This window comes from Manacus vitellinus, unplaced genomic scaffold (genome assembly GCF_001715985.3).
Source record: "Manacus vitellinus isolate BGI_N305 unplaced genomic scaffold, ASM171598v3 scaffold_2_pilon, whole genome shotgun sequence".
Classification (NCBI taxonomy): Eukaryota; Metazoa; Chordata; class Aves; order Passeriformes; family Pipridae; genus Manacus; species Manacus vitellinus.
This window is the reverse complement of record NW_021940208.1, coordinates 6,252,923-6,278,265: the sequence shown is the minus strand read 5'-3', so window position 1 is coordinate 6,278,265 and position 25,343 is coordinate 6,252,923. Positions and strand designations below refer to the sequence as shown.

Genomic DNA, 25,343 nt, shown 5'->3' with positions numbered 1-25,343 from the left:
GCTACTGAAACTACCCAGTTAAGATGATCGACCAAGGGATAGGACACGGAAAGCAGCACAGGAAACCTGTTACTGAATCTATTTGTGTACCACAGTGATTTAGGTATTCAATAACTTTTCAGAATGACAGAATTATGCCATGGAAGGAATGGGAAAACCCAGCAGTAATGCAGACTTGTAGACACACATTCACTGGTAACATATACAGATGCTATAAATTGCAGGGGTAAAAACATTTTTTCAGAGGACTGAGCAACAGGTATGCATATTCTGCTTTACTACACTGAGTGAAAATCCCATACTTCCATATTGAACTTTGCTGCTCAGTCTAAATCAGTGTGAATGGCCATTTACTCCAATCAGGCTGAGGGAAGCATAAAAGCATACAGAGGACATGGTTTTCTTCATCCCACAACAATATTCTGAAGCCTGCAAACAACCTTTGGAAGTTGTCAAATCCTACAAAATCATGAATCCAGTGGAAAATCTAGGGCCAGCCCTTTGGCCACAGTCCATCCATGCAGTTCCACTGCCTGAGTCAGTCTACAGTATCTGAGAGCTCATCCTGTAAACTCTAGGGATGGACATTTGCCAAATGAAGTTCAGCTAACAATCTGAGGTTATGCAACTTAATTGCAACTAATTTTACTGCAGTAACTGTAGCATGATGACTGCTGTTAAATAGGTGGCTGCCTAAGCAAGAAATTTAAAAAAATAATTAGCTGTGTGTAGTTAGTTAGGTTTCCCTGTGTTTTCAGATGCACCTTCACATTGCATACAGAAGGGAGGCTGTGCAGCTGGGGAAAAACCAGGCCACTCCTGAGCCAAACTCTGATATTTCTAGAAGTTCTCACAGGTGAAGCTATGCACACACACCTGATGCCAGGTTTTAAAAAAATGGCAACCAAAGTAGGCCAATTTGGAGTAAATATAAACTGTACATATGTTGCTCTATATGCACATAAAGTAGAATGAAATGCTACGTAACAAACAAAAGTATAGGCAAATATTTATGGACAAGTAACTGGCTGCTTGTCTTTGACAAGCCAATTTGTAAATGTTGCTTTTTTTCAGCCATCTGAAATGTACGCAGCAGCCTCAGCAATCAATTGCTTTCACTCTTTGCTGACATGAAGTTTCATGCAGCAGTGCATCTTGGAATTATCCATACCAGTTCCTTAATACTGTGGGGAGATTATAACACTGTAACACTTTTAATAACACAATGAAAATAAAAAATCAAACTTTAGGAGAGAGAAAGGAATTATTTAGCAATTATTGTTTCCCCCTGCCTCAAAAGCTGAGTTTTACTCTTGGTAATAAATACAGGTACACACTCTCCAGATTGTCTGTAACAATTTTGTGATGTATAATACTTAACACAATTGGTCTCTTCATGTCTGCACATACAGTATCATTTCTGAACAAGTTAATAATGGGTTTTACCATATTTTTGCCTTGCCTAATATATATAGACACACCTTCAGCAAATTTTCTTCTCAATATTTATACTATTAATTGGACCAAATGACAAAATTAAAAAAAGAAGAGGAGGAAGAAGAAGAAAGGAGCTTCCTTTACACTTGTGTCTGATGCTGGGTCTCCACAAATGGAATGTGAACGTTTTCTAAGTTGAGTTCCTCCACGCTTTCAAAGTCACTCATGGCTACTTCGGAGTCATCAAAGCCGCAGCTGGCCGAGACATCAGAGGAGGAGGCATCTAGAGAGTTGTGCAAGGATAAAGGCATCTTACCTGCACTAATGTTTTCTGTGTTCTGGCTTGGGCAAACAGCAAAAGTACTAAATTCGTTCCCAGCTTGAGACCCCGTGGTGTCTGTCTCATTGGGGAACTGGTGAGGAGGGAGGTATTGGCTAGGGTGGAAGTGCGGCCGTCTCCTGCAATCGGGGCTGAGAGTACTTGCCATTGAGACTGGCTGCGAGGGTGGGAGGGTTTCATATTGGTCCGGATAATCCTCTGGAAGAGGGGGTGGTAACTGGTCCTGGCTTAAAAACTCCTCTTCGTGAGGGGGAGGGTAGTCGCTGTCAATGTCGTAGCCACCAAGGTAGTAATCTGTTTCCAGTTCTCTGGTACTGCCGTGATGAGCCGAGCCTCCATCTGTTGTCTCAAAATTGGGCACTTCCTCAATGTCGGACAAGCGAGCACTTGGCATCCAGTCAGAGGTATCCCAGTGATACGCTGCAGCAGGAAAGAGAATCATAGCTCTGTTAGGATGAGACCACAAATGAGAACAGTGTCCTGCATGCATGGAGTCCTCACAGCACATTCAAATCAGCATGCTCCACAGGCCACTGACACAGGTCACTCATGCTCTGACCTGAAGAGGGGGGGTAGAGGAGGAGAATAAATTGCATTATGATGCTAATGCAAACAAGCAAGGAAACAAAGTATCGTCACTCTCAGGCATTTTGCTCTTTAGGATGCCTCTGTGTCGTATTAGGAACTATAAGTCCGATAAATCAAAATGACAAATATGTCTGAATCACTGCTTTTCACAGTTAATTGAAAAGATCCATAAATCAGCATGCTTATGGCATCACATCTCGTCTCCCCTTCCACTTCCAATGACTTCAAGAAAGAAAGTGTGCAAGCAAATAATCTGATTGACTGAAAACTGAATTTTGAAAAAAGTGGCTGACCATTCTCATGCAGCTTATGAACCCAACAGAATTCAAACAAAAGAGTACACGTGAAGCAGTTCAAGAAGAAAACCAAAGAGATTGTCAGTGCTCTGCCCACCCCAGCCCAGTCTGGCAGGCAGAAGGTGTCCCAGAAAAATCACCTCTGTTGTAGTTCTGTCCTTGATCCATAACAGACACTGTCAGATACAAAGTAAAAAGTAAAAACTGGTAACTCAGAGCTTGTTACCAGCATTGTATTACATGTGAAAATACAAAACTTTGCATGCATATTTTTAAAGTACGGCTGCTTTGGCGTTATTTTAATAGAATTTTTAATTATTCTTTATTTTAACATACAAGCTAAACTTGCCCGTCAAATGCAGATATACATAAAAATGTTTATGTCGTGTATTATATTCCTTTTCTATCATATCTTAATTGTTTACCCTCACTGAAGAGATATGGAATTACATTAGAGCTGGAATTCTTAATACAAAAAAGGGCTATCCACCATCTCTACGGTTTATAATTGCAAGTACATTTTTTTCTCACTTGTTCACTTTGAAACAGAAAAATAAGAATCTACCATTCTCAGGGCCGGTTCAAACAAATCTGGGCCCACCTGGGCTCAGATACCATGGTGATGGGCACGGTATAAGAACCTGAATAGAATAGAATACAAAGCCATTTAATGGGGCTGTCAGCTACAATGCTCCACAACCCCATACCCACCTCCCACCTGCACTGCCATGCTAGCTGGTGGGGAGGGAGGCATTCCGGTATGGAGAGGGTGCAGGGGTGGGGAAGAGAGCAAGGAAAGAGGTTTTATGTGAGACAAGAGTGGGGAATAAGCTGCAGCATTTTCTAGATGGATATGCTCTTGTTCAGCCACATGTTATTGGGCTTCATGCAAGAAGTCATTCAGCAAGGTCTCTGGATGGCATTGCTGGAGGAGGTCTGGCAAGATATATAGGCCTTTATGGCATCACCTCTGGGGCTCAGACACAGATGAGGGCAGAGAATACTGTTCTCTAGGCCTCCACCTACCAAGACCTCACTTGTCCTTGCTTACTGCCACATGGCGCATGTGGTGATGGTGATTTCTTCATTAGCTTGTTAGCCAGACAGTAGCTCTCTACCTGCTCTGTGATATCCTGGAGTGAGGAGGGCTGGGACTACTGCAGCTTTAGCAGCAGCGTCTAAACTGGACTTTTGTAAAGTGGATTTTGCTTTATTTGGGTCAGTGTAATGGCATTGCACCCGAGATGCATCAGGGCCCTCTGAGTTGTGGAGTTCAGAATCCAGGAGAACCTCTCTAATTTGCTGACTTGCACAACCCCCCGCAGGTCCCTGGGGCAGGAGCCCCACTCTTTCTCGACTCTGTGGCAGTGATTCTGCCTACCAAGCAGCCAGAGCTCCAGCGTGGCTAATTATTCACTGCTTCTGCCAGCTCCAGAGCAAAGCAGGTAAGAGTCCTAAGTCTCATAATAAGGAACTGAGAAGTGGGGAAAGCATTTTTCAGTGCAGCCTCTTGAAACTGATGCCAAACTGGCTTTTTCGGATCTGTAAAGCATGATGGGGAACCAGTGTGTTTGCTTAAGCCTTCCTTTAGGAAGGAAAGGACGTTTTCAGTGCCTGTGGTTTCTTTTCAAGGTTATTTTCTTATTTTTTGAGTGGGATTTTCTTTTTGTATTAACCTTGGCTATTACATTTATTTGATAATGAGAAGAGTGGCACTCACACTTCAGGAAATCCATAAATGTACTACAGACAAATACTCAAATGCCATCGCTAGCCAGGAGCAAAAGTGTTTTTGAAAATTGCAGCGAACTGGCTCAAGAAAAAAAATCAGTTGTTTCCCAAAAATAATTTACTTAATCGTTTTTAAGTATTATGGAGACTGGATTAGTTGAAGTCTGAAAAATCTGGATCAAATTTGCTATGGACAGATGAAATGTTGAACTTCTGGATAACGTGAGTTAATATTGAGTGGACATTTTCCCATGGATAGGATATATGTTGTAAAAATAAATAAATGTTTATCTCTGAGACACCACATTTCCTCAGTGCTTAATGGAAAAGGAAAATAGTGATATTCCTGCTTTACAGGTAGGGAAGTCAGTTCACCTATAACTTGATGAGCTTGAGCTTACCCAGGAGGTCAGTGGAAGAGGTGCGTGTTGGGTCCTTGATCCCCACAGGCATGCTCTATTCAATGGGCACATTAACCCCAGGGGAAAGTCAGGCTGCTTTGCTACATGGCATCCATGGAGCTATGTCTACACATCTGTTTGACAGGGTTACCTGGGAGAAACCAGCCACCTGCCTACCATCATTTTGCTCCTCTCTGTGTGATCCCATTGGAGCGCATAACCCAGCTCTAGTGCAGCATGGGATACTTTACAGCCTTCCTGTGTCATCTCCTGTTTCCCAGTCTCTGCAGCCAGGATAACCTCTATGATATGGTTCCATTATCAATCTAATCTTTTCTCTGAAGGCAATGGGAGATAACAAGCAAAAACATTGACTTGAACAGAAGATGAAGGCTTGACACCTTTTCTACCACCTCCAATTATCCAGAGACATTTTGTGGTATGTTCCTCTGGCGTTTTCATGTTTGCTGGTGAACATCCTGATCTGCAAAACCCAATCCCTGCCACAGGTTTGCTGGTCAGTGTAGATTAGTGAGGTTCTGCTGGAATTTTTCACAATGAAAACAGGAAGCATTGTTGCATAACAAGAAAGAAAAAAAATTAAATACCTTCATTTTCTATAGTGTCAACTACATTGTTGACAAGCTGTATGACAGTCACTATGGAAGCTTGCAGGGGAGGGAAAGTAGAAAATAAAGGGAGGGGAAGGACAGCTTCAGGTTAGTATTTAAAACACACATCATATGTTACCACAATAAATTCTCTCAAACAGACAGAACTGACATTGAAAAAAAAAAAAAAAGGCTCCCAACCAATGCATGATTTATACAACGGGTTGCAGGACATTTAATTTCAGATAATCCCATACATTTTCAGAGTGGTGATAAATTCCAAACCAGCATTTCCATAGAGGTATATGGCATGATGTGTATCACTCATAAATTCAAGTAGACTGGCCAGCTGATTCAATTAACCAAAGCAGTATCTCGTCTACCTGACACTAATTTCTAATTCATTCTTGCTTAGAGGTCTCTAGAGACGGTGCCATGTGCTCCAAGGATCATTATCTTTTTGACCATCACAGCATCAGAAACAGTGCTAAGCTCATTCTATTTCCTAAGAGGAATGTTTTATTTATTTACTCTTTGTGCTGTGCCATGTAATACCTCTGGGACGTTAAGCAGCACAGGAGGACACATGCAAGTAGCTTTGGTTCAAATTTTGATTTGTGTTTGACAGAACAGTTTCACAAATGCTTTGTGTGTTTTCTGCAGGAGTTTTACCAAAACATACTCTCCCCTTGAAATAATTAATATAGACTGTGCAGTTGTTTAACATGAAGGCCTACAATGTGTCGTCCTCTAGATCGGCACTGTGCACCACCTAACACCCCTGCTTGTGAGGACATGAAATAAACCCACCAGAGGGAAAGCTCTGGTTCAGTGGGCACTGGATCCATGCCTTTTCCTTTGTCTTTACTTATGAAAAAAATGATTGCTTTGGAGCAGGCTAAGAAGGGGACCAGAAATGCTGTGTAAGAGATACTTTTTTGTTTCACATGGCCAACAGATTCTGAGGTCACAAGAAACATATTAACAGTAACAGTGCAAATATATGTTGAATATTTTCACATCTTTGTTAAATTTTGGGCATGAGATCAGGGATATTATCCAATTTCCTCAGTTCTTGTGAAGGCTTGGCAGAAAGAGCCTCGATAAACCAAACCAGTCATGTTTTATGTTTATGTTCAGCATGTTTATGCCATCAACAGCATTGACAATTGTACAAAGGAGACTTGTACTGGCTAATGCATAATAAACATTATAGAAAAATAAGGGACTCCATGCAATTAGCTGCTGCATGGCTGGGAAGACATGGAGGGCAGCTGTAAACTCTATGAGGAGAACAACTGAGAGTGAAAAACAGATCAGAAAGTCTTCATTGCTACTAAGGGTTGGCTCTGGTGGGAGCTGAGCAGAGCATGTTCACAGAAAGGAGGGAAACTGCTTACAGCTCACTGGAGGTCAACACCCAAATACAACATTGTTCAGATTTTTTGCTTTTTGATCACAAAAAATACTGCTAACTACTCTCAGCAAGACTAGGGGAGCTGAGCAACTTAAATGCAGTAGAAATAAGGTGGGAGGGAAAAAAAAAGGTAGGTTAAAAATCACACCCAAAAGGAGTTTTCATGGTAAGACAAGCCCTATTTGACCCAGCAAGAGAAGGTTCCAAGCATTCTGGAGAGGCTGAGTGGAGGCTGCCTGCACCTGATAGAAACTGAAGAGTGCAGGGTTGTCTGCACCTTCAATGGGATGTATCCCAGTGTTTCACCAGTGCAAAACAGGTTTCCCCAGTCAGAAGCAATTACCCATTTTTACAAGACAATGTTGGCACAGCCATTTGTACATCAGCATGACACAAGCCTGTTCTCTCTGCTAGCCATTTGAGAACCTGGGAGCATTGCTCTTGGCTTTGGAGGAGGGGGTTTGGTTTGGTTGTAGTTTCACTGACAACCTTTTAATCTTTGTAGGTATATGAAGCAATAAGAATTAACTTGACAGGAAGAGGAAGGATTTATGGCTCCAGGAGGGATACCTGTTAGTCCTTAAGTACACGTATGTGAACATCTATGTGTTTACGTATGCCTGAATTTGCATTTTAGGCTATTTTACTGCAAACCTTCCCTGCTGCTTCAAGAAAACCACAGCATATGGTCTTGCATTGACCTCTGCAAATGATTCAGATGACTTAAATTTCTTCCCTCATTCTCCCTGAAGATATGGATTTGTTTGGACCTGAACTACAATTGTTACCTCTAAAGGCCTTATTTTAAATGCAGCTTTCACAAAAAATGAGTGAGCATAGGAGGTCCAATCCAGTTTCTGTGGGTACTGTGTCACTGAATTAAATGGAGGGAGGATCAGGAGCTTGAAATGTCTAATTAGAATGTAGGAGATACAAAAAGTAACAATGTACAATAAATGACCACTTGAATAATTATTTTGAAGGTAATTATAATGTAAGCATATATCATTAAAATAATACTTATTCTAAAAAAAAATAAAGGTTTTTTTTGGGTGCAGGGTAGAAAAGCATTGAGAAGCTTAACAAAAATAATCGTGATGCTTCAGACACAGCTGAACCAAAAGGAACTGCAAGTGCACTTCGCTTTCAGTGCTTTTTCCAACATTTCAGAGTACCTAGAGAAGAGCTGCATGACATGACTGAGGAACTAAGTCTCCAGACAGTTCATTAACTGGCAGCTGAGGAAACCAAGTACAATTTCTTTGTGCTAGTCTTTTTCTGTGTACCTGAATGAGACTTCCCTGACATCCACCATCCCTTCCCAGCAGAAACATCTTGTGCCTTTTCTCAGACCCACTACTCAACATATATGGGTCGTAGGAACAAAGATTTGCTCTGACTTTGTGGGGTTTTTTCAGGCTGTATATGGCTCTGCCCATGTCACCCACTGAGATAATGATGTAGGACTTGAGAGCAGGCACTGAGTATGCACTGAACAAGGATTTAATGGTGTTCTATTGTTTGCTGAGCTGTGATTACCAGGCAGAAGCCAAGCCACCAGGGACTGGCTCATCCGCTCATTGTTGCTGCTAAGCACCAGCAGAGTCTTGTTGGGATCATGAATGAGACCTGGTAAATGGCACAGAAATTCCTTTTATGTGACTGATGAAACATGAAAGTCATGCTCTTCCAAGAGGGAAAATGATAAAAATTCTACAGTTTCACTTGCAACCTATTAGTCAACATGTATCTTGTCAATAGGACTATGCTGTACTATATCTCTAATTCACTGTAAAGCTTGGTCCTGATGCAACAGCCCCAACCATCAAGATTTTTATCACATTCCTATAGATTTTTATTACATTCCTATAATTTAGTATGTGGACACAAAGTGAGGGCTTGAACCTGAGACTTTCAGCATCATTAAAGGCTTTCAAGATGTCACATGAATGTTTTCAATAATATTAGAAAGAGAGCTAAATAGCTTTTCCCCAAGCATAATACAGATAAAATCATTTCTTACCATTATCATCACCGGAATCAGACTGGAAGGAGCTGAGGGACTGTACTTCGGAGTTGCTGCCTTTATTACTTCCTGAAAAACAGGTCACTTCTTCAGCGTCATCAACCCCTTTACCTTCATTGACAGCAAAAACAAAGCAAAAAGGTACTCTCTAGGTATGCACATTTATCTATTTATACCACGGACACATTTAAATCCTGCCTTCTATTATTTTTTTCAGAATAAAATGATTTCCTTCAGCCAGAGGAAATGACCTATTCATCAAGAAGGCAGCTGCTGAAGATACCTAGACATTAGAAGTGTTTGAAGCCCAAAGAGTCTTTCAACTGGCTGACAGCACTGTAATCAAGGAAGAAACATCTGTATTCAGTATTGCCTTTTTTTAGATGACATGTAGTCTCAACAGCAAAAAAGGTGATGACTTAAAGAATGTGGTATAAACAGCTTATACAAGAGATTACAGTTACATTTATCTTTACCGTTCATTTCCTAATTTGAGAGCCTCATTAAAGGCTCATTCAATGCTCAATAAAGTTATTGTGTATCTTGTTATTCATATCAGTGGCCCTTGGATCAGATTTTAATTGCTCCATCACTGACATATAATAGATTATCCTTCAATTTACATTGCTTTTCATCAGGGACATTCAGTCTTGACAACTTCACTGTTTAGCAATGTAACTGCAACCTATGGTATAAATTCGCCTGTAATTAAACACATGTGAATAAATGCATTCAACTACATATTATAAAAGAGATAATCAGGAACACAAAAAGTTATCCCCCATAGTAAGCACTGAGAGAGAGATCTGAGCCAATTATAAATGAAGAAGCTCAGGTGCTACAAACATGGAAGTACAGCTCTCCACCTGTAGATATTTCTCCACAGCATGGCACACCTCCATACAGCAAGGGCTGATTTGTTACTGCTGAGAAGCAGGGTATGTAGAGGATGGAGTGAGTGCTGCAGTAATGAAGCTGCACTGCTTCTCACTTCTTGACAGCTGAGGTCTGTCTCCATGGCATGGCCTCATGCTGTGCAGAAATTCATACAGATACCAGAAGTGTCACTGGCAGAAACATCCAGGAGAATACAGAACAGAGCATGTATGAGGGCTGGCATGCTGATGCTTTCAATCAGCATAACTATATTTAAAGATTTAAAAGGTCGACCACAACACAACTCTGAAACACAGCCCAAATAAACGAAAATTAATTCCCTGTTTTTCACTAGAAAACCTTAGCCAACGGGCCGCTTTAGATGAAAATGTGCCGGTCAGGGCACAGGTATAGAATCATAAAATCATTAAGGTTGGAAAAGACCTCTGACATCATCGAGTCCAACCTCTGACTGAACACCACCACGCCAACTAAACCCTAACTTGAAGTGTTATGTGCTGTCGTTTCTTGAACACTTCCAGGAATGGTGACTCCTCCCTGGGCAGCCCGATCCAAGGCTTAACCACCCTTTCAGTGCAAAAATGCTTCCTGATGTCTAACCTGAACCTCTCCCAGCACATCTTGATGTTGTCCTCTTGTCCTGCTGCTAGTTGCCTGGAAGAAGAGGCCAACCTCCATCTTACTACAGTCTCCTTAAAGGCAGTGCCAGATTCTTCTGTCTAGTCCTCAGTTCCTATTGCTTAAAACTACAAGACTATGAAAGTTTCTGGATAATATAGTTTTTATTTGACAGTTTTGGTTAAAGCTTTGTTGCAATAGGGTTGAAGATTATAGAATCATAGAATGGTTTGGGCTGGAAGGGACCTTAAAGATCATCTGGTTCCAATCCCCATGCCAAGGGCAGGGAACCCTCCACTAGACCAACTTGCTTAGAGCCTCATCCAACCTTGCCTTGAACATTTCCAGGGATGGGGCAGCCACAACCTCTCTGGGTAACCTGTTCCAGTGCCTCACCACCCTCACAGTAAAGAATTCCTTCCTAATATCTAATCTAAACTCATCAGCTCAAGGCCATTCTCCCTTGTTCTATCACTAGTGAAATGTTCTATCACTCTTGTGAAATGTCCCTCTCCAGCCTTCTTGTAAGCCCCCCTCTAGGTACTGGAAGATGCATCAGGAAAAACTCCTAATAAGAGAAAACATCTTAAAAAAAAATCCTATATGATGAAGCAAACATCTCCCAGTCCATATGACATGTTCTGACTTGCAAGGATAGATGATGTAGGGCTATAACTGTTTCTGCATTTCCTGCCATGACAGATTATGAGAAGTTTGCTGTATCTCCAGCAACTTGTTCAGGAATGGAGGAAGCACTGTGTTACCAGGTGAGAAACCATCAGAGCACAAATAGGGTAAGCATGGGGATTGGAAATTTTGCAATGACTGATACTGAATGTAGATGGGAATGCAATAGACTGAAAAGGTGGTCCTATGAGCAGTACATGATTTTCTGCTTCACTTCACAGACACTGGAAGTAGAGAATATTAGTTCATTTGTCCTTGGAAGTAGAGAATATTAGTTCATTTATCCCTGTTGCAAAACAGGATTGCTTCTTGCAGAAGGTTTAAAGGTTTTTAACGCCCTTGGGGAGACAAATGGCCTGAACCTAGCAGAACTTATATTTGAGAATTATGCCCCAAATTATTTTTTTCCAATGGAAAGATGATTGCATTGTGTCACTTGAAATACTAATGCTCAGAGCACTTACTCACATGTGCTTTCTGAACAAGTGAAATAAATGCATTTAGTCATGCTTAATGCATAGAAGTAGAGCTCTTGTATGCCTAGTTTAATTATAACCTTTCATAATTTTGAATCACTTCTTGGAGAAATGTAACAACTCACATGTAACAACAACATGCAGAGGTTGGGGCATTAAGCGTATCTGTGCCACTGTACCTGCCTCACCTTGAAGTTAAGCCTTACCTATGGTACGGAAGAATGAGACCAGCACACAGCGGTACTTACTTTCTGTCCCAGCTTCCCATGTGCTCTTCCTGATGGAGTCACAGTCGGAGCGACAGGGAGACACAGCAGGCAAGTTTGGAGCTACGCTGCACACCACCACCCCCCTCCTGGCTGTCAGTATTCGAGGGGACTCAGGATGAAATGTTGTCATCTCCTGGTGCTCTACGCCAAGCCCATCCACTATCTTGTCCAGGTTATTCCGTGAGTCACTCTGGAAGCATGGGGTATAGGCCATTGGCCTCACTGGAACCTGTGGAGGCCCAACCTCTTGGTAGATATTTCTGCTGTCTCCACTGTTCCTGATGTTTTTGAACTGGATGCCATTGCTCTTGTTGAGCAGGGCTGCAGTAGCCGGATCCTGTACGAGTGTGATGTTGTTGCGGGAATAGTTCTTCCTGAAAACTTTCTTGCGAAAAATGATAAAAAGGACGATCAACACAAATATGACAAACAGGACCACGGCTATTCCTATCAGCTCCTCCTTGCCAACGTATGAATGCCCAGCTTGTATATTGGGAACCACCACAGGGCGAAGACCACAGTATTGACCCACATAGCCAGGGGTGCAGTTACACAGAAATGAACCAAATATGTTGACACAGGAGCCACCATTTTCACATTCTTCTCTTTCACATTCATTGATGTCTTCTTCACACCTTAAAAGAAGGAAAGGAGAGTCTGGAGTTTGGAGAACACCTAGGAAACAGTCCAGCTTGTGCTTGATAACTTACCTTGTCAAAGAGGTGCCATTAGTTAACATTAACACCTCGCTGGTGCTCAGCAAATAATCTTACTATTATCATATTATTTAATGGCATTGAATTTTTTCTACGTCTATTCTGTGTCTTTTTAAGACAATAAAATGGAAAGATCAAGAAGAAAATAAAAGAGTTTAAAGCATCTGATAGGATGCACTTGACCCTAATGATTGTAACAGAGAATCTGCTTTTTTTTATATCGTTTTTGGACTGTCCCATAGGATTCAATACAAAATATTAGAGGAGGATTCAAGGAGAAGACAGTTGAGACAAAATATAGTAAAAACATCAGAGTACTTATTTAAGAGAAGAGGAGGATATACTGGTTGTGTAAAATTATTTTGGGCTTGAGATAAAATGAGCAAATATTAGAAAGGCGGGGGAAAAAAGGACAGGAACCCTACTGAGAGAGGAGAACTGGAAAGAACAAGAGGTGGTAAAATGCAGAGCAAAAAGTACAAACAGTAGACAAATCAGACAAGAAAAAAGAATGTTGATGGGCAGGTCAGGGGATTTGCTGTATCTGCACCAAGTATAAAGTCAAGACAGGAATTTTAAAAAATGAATGCAATAAATTATCCTTTTATGTTAGGGTTAAGGTGACTAAATAACGGATCCACTTTCAAAACAAAGATTACCTAGCAGCTTCCACAGGTTTTACAATTGCTCAAAGAAGGATTGCTCAAAAAGCCACCACACTTAGACAGGTACATCTCAGTGAAAAGTTTCTCAAAATAACATCCTGAATCAACAATTTTGGAGGCTAAGTTCAGAAAAACCTTTATGAGTATTCAAGTATCATGGATTTTCCAACTGTAATTAGCTTAGACTTGAAATAAGTGCTAAGTTTGGGTTTATTTTTTGCTAGGTGAATCATAGCTTTTGGGTACAAAATGCCTGATCAAAAAGCAAGCCATCATTGAGCTGAAAAGCTGTTGCCCACCTGGGGAGGGACACTTACGTTACTCCTGTCAGGCCATTTTTGCAGTTGCAGATGAAAGCGTTGCCAATGGGATCGCATGAGCCTCCGTTCCGGCAGGGATTTGGGAAGCAGGCTGTGATCTCTGACTCACAATTCCTTCCTGTAAACTGAGAGAGGCAATTGCAGTGGTATCCTGGGAGGTGAGGGACAAAGAGAGATAAATTATAATCCTACCACTGAATCTGTCTAGAAGTAAGAGGACCCATATGATTACTTTACACCAAAAATATATTGTACTGTGGAGGTAAGGGGATGTTTACACACATTCTGGTCTGTCTGTGTGGTGCACAATAATGCTTGTAAAGAGTTTGTTTATCTGGGATGTCTGGACAACTGGAGCTCATGTCCACAACCAGGAACCAGAGGAATTGCTGCAGCCCAGACCATCCTAATTGTAATGATTCAGACAAGGATAAATATCATCCATGTATAACTTCAGTAACAAGAAACATTCTCAATCCAGGATGCATTTGCCAATCTTTTGGAAAATACAGACCACATTTGCTGATAGTGGCAGTCCACGCTCCTCTTGGGTCTTCACTGATGAACAAATACATCAGTTGAGAGCTTTTCCACATCCACCCTTTACAAGGATGACACAGTAGGGATGTGAGAATAATAAAACACCATTTTCATAAAGTGCATCCTCCAGGAAGTAACTATAAACCTTAAAATACCAGCTGATCTGGGCAATGCCAGCCCTAATCAGAGCTAACTATGTGGAGTGTGCGCTATCAAAAGTCTGATTAATCACTGGCTGCAAAACATCAGACATAACACCACTCGCGCGGAGGGGGACCCTGTTGGGGATCTAAGTCCTATTTTTATGTTTTCTGCCAACACAGGAGGAACATCAAAGTAAAAAAACATTTTTAAATGCATCAGTTCACCTTGCCAAGTATCAAATGACAAATCTCTTTTTTTTTTTTTCTCTCCTTGTGATTTCATATGCCCCTATGCCAATAATAAAAGCTTTCTTTAAGGTCACAAAGAAATCCAGTGAGGCAGTGCATCTCTTTATGTTGTGAACTGGATATAGAAATCTGAGTGCTTTTTCACCTGAAAAGATCAAGGAGCATGTAGGCTGTGAAAGCCATGAGATGGTTGAGACAGTCCCTGGAAAGGAAAGGCTCGTAGGTTAGAGTTGTTGAACTAGCTAAATTTTCTTGGACATCTGTAAAAAAACTTTGGCTGATCTTTTAAAAGACTGCTTACACAATCCAAATGTCCTAAACAGATGTGTAGGCAAGGTTCAAGCTCCATTTATGAGGTTCACATACTTACTGAATATAGCATATTAAGCAACTGGAACAAGGAAACTTCCTGCAACTAATACTGCTGGAGTTAGAGCTAAAATGGTTGAGTGCAACTCAATTCAGTGTCAAAATTATTGGAGATCAAACTGATGTAGATTAAATGTCATCCCTCAGTGGTGACCCTTTTAAACATATTTTTAAAAACTTTCTATATCTATACATCTGGCAAAAAATAAAATACTTATTTTAAAAGTTACTCTTTCAGTAAACATGGCAGGAATTTCCAGCACAGTTACAAGGAAAAGAATTTCATGGAAGCAATATATGAAAGCCCAGCGGAGGCATAAGGAAAAAGCAATTTTGCATTAAGACTCCCACATCTTTTATGTCCTATCCGGTTCAGGTCGCCTTGTTCAGTTACTCTATTGGAATTCTGTCCTGAGGACAGGCTTTGAGAATAAACTTGGAACCAGACTTGCTGCCATACTCAGTCAAGAGTCCAACCCTATTTAATTGAAGATAAATGAAATAGATACTCAAATATCACACTGTTTCATTGTCCTGCTACAAGAAGGGAGACAGAAGCACTGCTGTTTTCAGGGTTGCAGAGTTAAAAAAGATTATTCAACTTTCAGGCTTCTTAAAAAGTACGTTTGGTCAGCATCAGCAAAATAGGATTATTTCTTTTTGTATCTTAGATTTCTTTTTGCGCCACTCAGATAATGTGAACAGCCTTCTGTACCTGGTGAGAAGATCTGTGTCTGAAAAATTACAAACCTGTGACTGTAGGTAGAATACACAGTATAAATAAATAAGGCTGTTTCAGTGCTTCATTTTATGACTGAACAGTGACATCTATAGTTCGAAAATTTACAGTAATGTTTTATATGGATTTTTATCGTCTCAACGAGTTTAAGTGAAATGTTCAATTCAAATATAAAACATTTTATTCATAATCAATTCTGTTGCCTTATTTAATAGAAGAATATATGTTATTCTATTTGTTATCTGATATTTTTAACTTCCATAACTTTAAGGTGATGCTAAAAGCCAACTTTCTATTGGTTTTTAAGCACATTCCTAGGTGCCAATCATTTGCAAGACAAAGCCTTTGAACCACTTTCTTTTTACATCCTGTGTTTGTTTCAGCTGACTAAACTTTAGGTTCTCAGTCTATAACACATTCTGTTTACATTTATTCATTTTAGAAAACTTGAGAAGTATTGATTTAATTTAAAAAAAATACTTTTACCACCAAGTATAAAAGGAACATTGATTTATGCATTTTATAGTAAGAGGAGATGGAACTGAATGCTCCAGATGAGTCAGAGCCCTTTTTGGCAATGTATGAACAGGACCAAAAGTGTGCTTCTGAAAGCCTACCTTTTTCACTGAATTTGATTTAATGATGGTGGAACACAGATATTAGACGACTGAAATTTTCACTATAGATTCTAAGCTTAAGGAACAAAGGTAGAAATAAAAAAGGTACTAAAACAAGACAGTATTAAATTACCATATTTATCACTGACATTTCCTGTCATTGGATTCACTGCCATACACCTGCCAAGCCTAAGCCACTGGCAAAAGACACAGAACTTTTCTGTGACACACGTGCCCAGGGCTGCAGTGCATTCACCCGGGAGGCCTCCAACACAGCAAAGCATATGTCAAAATTCATGGAGAAGGGAAGAGCTGATATGATGGCTCAGTACACACTATGCAGCAGCTCAGCCAGCAGACTTGCCAGACCTTTAATCCTTCTCCAAACCTCTCAGCAGAGGCTGTAATTTTGCCCGCTACTGCACGTTTTCACCACATGGTTGTGGACAAAGTTCAATTGTAAAGAAAACCCTTTTGGTCAGGAGTGCATCTTGAGTCTAACAAAAAATTTTTATTATACTTTTGATTTAATATCCTGGTAATGTATCATGCATTTCATCCCTCCCGTTTAGCACAAGAATAATGAACAAATTTCTCAGACCCACGGATAATAGAGTTGAAGAAAAGGCTCAGTGCCCTGTCCTCTCAGCAGGGGATGAAAAAACTCTTTTAAGCAATGCAGGGCTTGATCCTGTTCACAATGAAGGCACTGAAGTCTTGGAAATTCAACATTTAAGATCATACAGTCCATCTGAATTTCCTCCAGGAGATATGAATATTTCATTTTGCACACTGATGCTGAAAAATGTTGATCTGTATTCTCCAAGACAGCAAATTTTGCAATGTCACCCCACTGTATTTTTTCAGAGGGAACCACTGGAAAAAGTTAGAAAGCTCTGGAAAACACCTCTGCAAGGCTGCTAGGGTGGGGCCACAACACCCTCAGCATGTGCCACAGTAGCCTATACAAACAGCTGACCTAAGAGCAACAACAAGCTGTAAGCAACAATACAGTCTTTTTAGGCTATATCTACACTAACAAGCCCTACAGAGCAACAACAGTAGGTCTGTGGAGCAAAACAGTTGGTGCTGAGGACCCCGCACCCTCATTGCATGTGTCTCAGGGCTTTGGGATCGGTTGGCTGCACGCCTAGTCTTCCAACTCAGCCTGGTCCTGGCCTCAGACACCTCACCTCTCCACAGTGGGAACTGAAGCACGGACAGAGGAGATAGTCAGAAGATTCTCATTCATGATCTAAAACATTATGTAGACATAGCCGTTTCCTGCTTAATCGTAGTCTTGGGCTTACTGCTTGTTTTATAAGGCTTCTCTCGTACTCCTCTGAGTCTCCTCTATGTAGCTAAATCTCACCTTCTCACTGTGACTCAAACAGCTTCCCTTACTGCTCTCTTGGCATGTCCAAAACCAGAGAAAAAGGTCTTTTTCATCCCAGACCTTACCAAAGAGCAACATGTGGTAAGAGAGGACACTACACAGGCTTCCTGCCTGTGTTTATTTGGCATTTAAGAAGCAAAGACAGTGGCAAAAGGCAGGCACGGTGCCATCAGCAGATGGGGTGCCATTATGTAGCAAACATCTCTGTTGGTAGCATTCCCACCCTGAGCATCTGAATGTCTGTCTATCCTAAGGTTTACTCGGCTTTATTAAAGAGGATGCTCCGAACTGCTGCCAATTCTTTTTTTGAACATGTGTATGCTCCTGTTTCTATCTATCCCATGCACGAGAAGCTGGCTTTTATCTGTTACGTGCTTTGGCTTTTCTATTTGATCTCCGCGTGTAGTTTCTTTCCCTGTTGTGCAGCTAGACCTGACAAACTCAATGTCCAGAAACAGCCCTGCCTTTGGCATTGCTCACATAGTGCTACATGGCAAGTTAACTGATTAGACAACTGAAGGTGAAGAGGACCTCTCCCAGAATTTTTGTTCTGGTATGTTTATAGTCAAACCAGGCCACCTTCAAGAAGCGTGTGTTCTTCAGCCATACATATTCCTGTCACTTCAGATTCAACTTATCTGTCTTTAAACAGATGATTGCCTCTTGCCACTTGTTGGTATGAAAACGAACCTCAGTATTTGCTGAACCAGAGTTTTCTATGAAAGGATTGGCATGCATGTGCGTTTAAACTGGGAATTTAAATTCAGATACCTAAAAGCTATAAAAAAGATTAACGCCCCCCAATATTTCTAAAAAGCTTTTAAAAATAATTCATGTGCATTTGATATACTCGCATTACAATGTGCTGGGTTGTCTGTGCATGTGAAAAAGCAAGACTAAGAACATTAGTAAGACCAGGTCAGTTCATGACCCAGTTTTCCCTGATTTCATTCTTATGAAGTACCCAATCCTCAAAAACAGCTGTAAGTCAATGTTGCCAACATAATTTAAAACATGTATTAAAACCACCACCCAAGTGCCATGTTCCATTTCCCCCTCTTTGGATTTTAACTCCATTCATGAAAAAATAATAATAACAAAAAAGAAAAAAGGACAAATGAAGAGGGAAAAGCAATAACTTTCTGTCCTCACACTCTGCCCACAGTCCCTGACTCAGTAGATATTTCCACTCAAATGCTTCATGTTCAAATAAAATTGCCCACTCATATTAGCCATTTACTTTAATCAAAGCCAGATGTATATAGGACTGATCAAATTAAAAGGAAGTAACTGTACTTATAATTGCAGGTTTTACAAGCAAGAGGTTACTCTCTGTGGTTGAAAATCTTGGTGCAGTGTTTGCATTTGATCACAGTAAAAATTTCTATTGCTGAGATTGCTCATGGTTTTACTCATGCAGATAAACATACATTTACTATTGGGAGCCCTGGTAGCGCCACACTGTTATTAAGGTTGTGTGACATTTCTCATTTTAAGACCTCATATTCAGCAGCTTATAGCTTAACCACACTTTAAACACTTGGTTGAATTTTTTGGGGAAATTTCAGTTCAAAGAGTCAAGTTGTTTCATAAAGTTATGCTGTTTGTCAGGTTTCAAAATGCTAACTTTCTTTAAAAATTGCTTTACTGACCCATACTTCTAGATAGGGTCCGAAAAGTCTGGAAGAATGTGGTCTATATTTCAGGGCTGTGGTTTGCACTGCCTCCCAAGAAAACTGCCCTAAAACTGTGTAGGTCTCTTTCTACTACTAGTCTCCTGAGCTGTCAAGACCTAGTGACTGCTCATCCCCATTTGCAAGCCCTGTTTAAGCATGCATGGGATCTCCCTGTGGGGTCTCGGGACACACAGTACCCTCCCTTTAACCACTGACATCACTGGGCATACATTGCTGCCACAGGACATGATTCAGACATTCAGACCTGTGGGAACACAGGACTGCAAGCAGCGGTTCAGGCCGTGGTCACTTTCTGCTGGCTCAGAAGCCAGACTTTGAAAGCAGAGAGGCTTTTCTGTGCTCTGGGAGTACTCATCTGAGCTGTCTGTGCTTTCTCCTGCAGGCTAAGATCCCCACTGTGTCCTGTTCCATGTTGTAGTGGTTTGGACTTTGTTTTTCCCCCAGAGGCTAGAAAAGTGGTAGACCCCAAGGGGTGGAAACCCCTGGAAGTTTTGGAGTTCCTTCCAATGGGCGCTCCTGCAAAAAATGTAAACATATCACAAGCTCACCGGAAGAGAAGAGTTGTAGTTTGGTTGAGGAGAGGTCAGACAGAAAGAGTCAGCATGGGTCAACTTAGCCCTGTGCCAGGTCTCCTTTGGGTCAATATCTCTGCGATCAGCCCTGAGCTGCACAGCACTGCCCTGCACTAGGCACTTCGAAGCTGCTGGGAATTTATCCATCTAAACCACATGGACACACTCCTAGTGCATACAAAGCATCACTTTAGCTTTGTACAAATACATCCATAATATTACCCTATTCCTATAACTGCAGGATGAAACGAAAGGTAATCAGAGGCAGCTTTTTATTAATGGTGAACAGGGCAGTAGGTATTTCTATAAAAAGGAAGATCTCACAACAGGAATACTATTATGGAGGTTTGTGTTGTAGATGTCCATTTTATGCAAATGATATGTAAATCAGACACAGCCCCTTTGACTTCTGGTATGTAGCCAGCAACTCTTTCACGCTATAATGTTGGGTAACCTTTGCTTGACTGTTTTTTTCTAAAGTTAGCTATAAATCTCAGCTTTCTTTTTCTCTCTCCTAATTTTCTTGTAAAGCACAGTAGGGTATTTATAAGAAAAAGTATGTTAACAGTTTCTGAAACCTGCTTTGTAAAAATTAAAATTAGAGAAATTATTTATTAAAACTAATCTTATCATTATACCAAACACTCTCTGTTTATGAAAAGGAACACTATTCTCCAAAAACTTTAATAGGAGGGTAATATCATAGAAAATATTATTCAAGAGATCCTGATGCTACTGAATGCCCTGAGATTGGGAAAAAAATCTTCACATGATGTAGTTTTGAATTATTCCCCTCACCAAAAAAGCAAAAGCTGCCATTTTTGTTCTCAAGAAAATTCTTAAAAAATGAAGGGGTTTTTTTTTCTATTTTAAATGGAAGTTAGCTGCTAACATCTATGTCAGCAAATGCAATGGCTGATGGTTCTTAAATGCACATCACAGTTTGTGGCTCTGCAACTAGTATTTGCAATGCTGTTGGACTCTCCGCTTTTAGAATTTAATTAAGTGGCCTTTTTATATATGGAGGACACTAACAGAATTGCTTTGCCTAGTGGAAGCAAAAATGCCCATGCCTTCTCCTTATGGGCTGGGCTGTAGAACCACTGATATACAGTCAGGGCCCATTGCACTGGAATTATGGCTTTATAACAATCCTCTATTTACATACACTGCTGAGGTAGTAAAAACAGCAAACAGATTTTTTTAAGGCAGGCAGCCAAAACATCCCTGCAGGGCACATGCCCCTCGCAGAGGCAGGAACGCAGGCAAGTTAAATCAGTTCTGTGACTGCTTTCCAGCAGTGAATTTTGTTGACATGAAAATGGCGTATGCCACTCCAGTAATAAGATGGGTCCAATCTTCAGTTTTCCTTGTTTCTCCCCCACCCTATATCTCCCCTCAGTTTGAACTAGCATGCACATGGCACTGGGAAAAAAAGAATTGCTGTAAAGTGTTCTGTTAGCAAGGTTTCAATTTACTCATCACGAGATCGCTGAGCAATACTGTATATAGACTCAAATAAAATCAATTCAAGGAGCTGTTCTCATGCTTCCTAGGACGTGAGGCAAATGGTTAACCTCATCTATTAAGTATGGAGTCTGAATCAAAGCCATGTTACGTTCATGTACATCCTACAGCCATATTTCCTACGGATTTAGGTAATCATGCTTAGCAATCAGAGAAATTTTCTCTTGCCCTTGTTGTGCAGCCCTCATTTTCTCTCCTTCCCTCGGCAAATAAAGACCCTTAAAGACACACACCAGCAGCAACGTTTCTCCTCATGCTGCACAACACATCCTGGGTTACCCGGGCTGTGCTTCATTCCTCCCAACTGTCCTCCCATCTCTTTCCATCAACAGCAAAGCTGATAGCATCCCTGATGCATCATTTGCCATGGCATGGGAGAAGAGGTGGTTGAATCAAAGCCAAGGATCCATAGGGGATGCTAGCTGAGACAGCCTAGCATGGACAAAACCACACTGTCAGGATTTACTTTATAAGGGTGGGGCTAGCCAACTGAGGAACTTGTGACAATTTTGCTCACATCTCACCACATGTCAGTCTTGAGCTACCTCAAGTTTGGGCCTAAAGTTTAGACAAATCCATGCGGTGGAGGGGAGTCAGAAGGGAAATATGAGAACAAGGTTTAAACTAATGAAAACCAGAAATAATAACTATGGGTGCAAGGGAACTGCATGGACACATTAAAGCAGAAAGCCCTGAGACAGTGGTTAAATGCTCCATAAAACAAGAGTTTAGCAGGAACTTCCCTAGGGAACCATGACCGAAATCACTGACAGTAAGTTGGATGGAAAGCTCTGAACTCGCAGAAAACCTCTCTCTTGGGCAACCTCCTTTTCAGAGGAAGTTTTAGTCTGCCAGAAAAGGTGTGCAGTGCTGCATGCAAATACAATATGCGGAACTGAAAGGGAAACCCATATACTGCAGAGACAACAGCCTTAGAGGGAATGTCCTACATGTATGCCATTTGCTTTTCTCCTGCTAAGATGCTGGCTGTTCCGGTAACTTGTGCACTGCAGTAAGTCACTGGCATCAAATCACACAATCCACCACATAAGCACTGGATAGGAAACTCCAACATCAAAATAGTATAAACTTTGGATAGTATTACTTAGACCTTAAAGCACTCAGGTCTCTGAGGAAGCTGTAAAATACAGTTCGGGGGGGGTTTATAATGGGACCAACTTGCTATTTCCATGCACACATGTAATCAAATTACTCACAAAAGGACAAAGGTGTTTGAGGACAGCTCAGTAATTATTTGTGACAGCTTCAGAAACAGAGTAAGGCAAAAGTGCTGTTGTATCTATGATGGATGTTTGAAATCACCATCTTTGTGTACAGCCTTCGATGCTGTAAGGATGCTGTAAATGGATCCTGAAAAACCCAGCTGAGCATTACAGTAATTGTAATTCTATTGGTTTCTATAGAAATAGGATTATCCTAACAGCTGATAAATCAATTTCCTCCTGGAACACTTATGCAGTAAGAAGGGGCACCGCTTCACCATTATTTATAGAGCAAACAGCTTTTACCCAATTTGCAATACCTAACAGAGTTTTATAGAGTTCGTGAGATTTTTCAAGCATGTTGCTGCATATAACAATCTTTGGCAATACATTACAGAGGAAAATGGTGAGGGGGAAACCCATAAAGTAATGAAAGCATTTACCACCAGATGGCACAGCAGTACAGGTGCCTCCGTTCTGGCAGGGATGTCTCTCACAGGCGTCGGGATAAAGGACGCAGCCAAGCTTCAATTCTGTCAGGCCAACCACTTCTGCGAAGCTGCTGCGCTTGTTCTGGAGTGGCAGTTCATTGTTATTTAGGACAACTGAATCCAGGCAGCCCTGAAAGCCGCTCAAGACCTGCGTGGTCCTCTTGTCAGTCAGGCTGCGGACGTTATCCACTTGGACCTGGGCACCGAAGTAGACGGAGCTATCTGTGCTGAGAGTCTGAAAATAGAGGGGGGCTTTGCGACGCTCCACGTAGCTGTCATCCAGGGACAAACTTGTGAAATTGCGATTCAGCTCCAGGAAGACTGAATGCCAGCTTCCATCATTAACAGCCCTGCCAGAAATTCCCAGGATTCCTGGGCCACTTCCACAATCCAACTGGAACCAGAGTTTGCCATCGACAATCTGCAGGAGGAAAGCAGAAATCAAACCGCTTCAGGCACTCAGCTGTCTCATAACACATTCTCACAGAGAATCTGGAAACACAGAGGACTTCTAGACAGTCTCTATACAGTGTTAAAAGCTGCTCTCCTACATGACACTAAAATAGCAAAAAGCTGTGTCTTCATCAGCAGCAAAAAAATATAATGTCATAAATATCAGCTTACTTTGAATTTATCCAAAGCCAATTACTGCAGAAAAACTGAAAAATGTAGGAAAAAATAAAGATGCAGAACACTGGCAAAAACTGGAATAACGATAAGTTTACTGAACAAGTGTGGACTGGAGGACCTATGTTCTGCTCTTGGCTCTGCTGCTGAATAGCTATGTCTCTCTCAGCCATCACTCACCCGTGAGCTGTGATTCTGCTCCCAGTGGTTGATGCTACCAAAAGGACAGTCAGGGCACAGGATCACCTCTCAGTGTTTGAAAGAGGCTTGTGGCAAAATCAGTGGCCACTGCTTTCAGCTAGTGATGTTAGGTACTCTGCTCACATACACATCCTGTGCTTCTGTAACCTTTTGGAGCATCTCAACAAGGTGTGGATTTGTCCCCAAGTGTCATAAGTTCAGTTTCTCTAATGACAACAGTAAGATTCTAGTTGACCAAAAGTCAGTTATTTTCCAAAGATGCTACACTACCTGCCTGTGTATACCTCACAGATGACATCAAATGGTTCTTACTTTTTTTCTTTCCTCGTATTTGTGCTGGGTTCATGGCTTTAGAGAGATGAGAGAGGATTTCTCACTCTCCCTCCTGTCCCTCACCCATCTGAAGTCCTCATAAGGGGAAAATCTGTGCTAGCCTGCTGGAGCAGGTGAAGTGCAGAGTAAGAGAATAGGTATGAAGTGCTGCTTTTCTGATCAGCAGTTTACCTAAAGATTTTAGGTTTCTCTAACAGATGGTAGATCAGTTTAAAATGGCTGACAAGGCTGGAAATAATTTCTTATGACACATTAATTGGATTCAAGTTCTCTGAAAGCTCTTGCAAGTATTTTACCTTTATGTCATGCTTCAGGAAGTACTTATTTCTGCAAACCCCATCTCAAGATAGTTCTGTCCCATTATTTATCATCCTGAAAAGTTCAGGCGCTATGTCCTTTTTCATCCTTCCCTGCATCACACATTGTCCTCTCACTGGTGTGTCTGTAACAGAGCCTGACTGCTCCCTGCCATCAAAGCAGAGTTGCCACAGCTGTCAATGCAAGAACCCCCACAGAGCTTTGGTGGCCTGCTTAACAGGCATGGCTACTGCAGATGTGAGGATGCTGCATTGTGTCCATCTGCTTTTGGCCATTTTTGGCCATTTCTAGCATGAATAGTCATTTTAAACCATGTTAGCTAGAGACATTCCTTGGCATGTGTCTCAACTGTGGGACCACACACTTCTCTGCCAGGCTCTCTGATGTGGCTTGAAGATAAATATGAAACTGTTAATCTACAGAAGCAGACTGTGTGTGCTGTCTTGTCATCATCAGCATTTTATGTCCTTGGAGGTTGACAAAACTACCTGGAGGAAAGCTAAGAGTAAAATCTTGAGATCTGTAGATCTCTGGACTCCCTCTCCTTTCCAAACCCTCAGTCTCTTGACTAGCTGAATTTGAACTGAACCTCAAGCCAAAACACACTGGTCAATTGGGATATAAACCACATCACTCCACTACTTGGCAGTCACTTGGACGCAGAGGTGCTAAGCAGTGGCAAGCATGTGGCAAGCTCCCTATCAATGCCAGCTACCTACTTACTCTGCATGGTATGAGGGAAGGAGCCAAAGGACGGAGCCAGAATTAGCCTCTGCTATGAGCAGCTGGCTACTTCAAAGTAGGAT

The 25,343-nt window shown here is 41.3% G+C and overlaps 1 protein-coding gene across 6 annotated transcripts in view; it reads right to left on the bottom strand.

The window, feature by feature from the left end:
• Positions 1 to 801: 801 nt before the first annotated feature.
• The window catches only part of FAT3 (FAT atypical cadherin 3), a 327,771-nt gene continuing 303,229 nt past the window's right edge, over positions 802 to 25,343 (bottom strand). The window contains exons 23-30 of one of the 6 annotated variants that reach the window (XM_018071269.2): positions 23,011 to 23,479; positions 13,493 to 13,646; positions 11,774 to 12,429; positions 8,845 to 8,958; positions 5,402 to 5,461; positions 3,227 to 3,302; positions 2,802 to 2,837; positions 2,124 to 2,197 (exon numbers count right to left, since the gene is read on the bottom strand). In XM_018071269.2, the coding sequence (XP_017926758.2) occupies positions 3,232 to 3,302; positions 5,402 to 5,461; positions 8,845 to 8,958; positions 11,774 to 12,429; positions 13,493 to 13,646; positions 23,011 to 23,479 (1,524 nt within the window). In that variant the 3' untranslated portion in view covers positions 2,124 to 2,197; positions 2,802 to 2,837; positions 3,227 to 3,231. Of the gene's footprint in view, positions 2,198 to 2,801; positions 2,838 to 3,226; positions 3,303 to 5,401; positions 5,462 to 8,844; positions 8,959 to 11,773; positions 12,430 to 13,492; positions 13,647 to 23,010; positions 23,480 to 25,343 lie in introns of all 6 variants that reach the window. The other 5 variants (XM_018071270.2, XM_018071264.2, XM_018071265.2 and 2 more) reach the window with 5 other exon arrangements.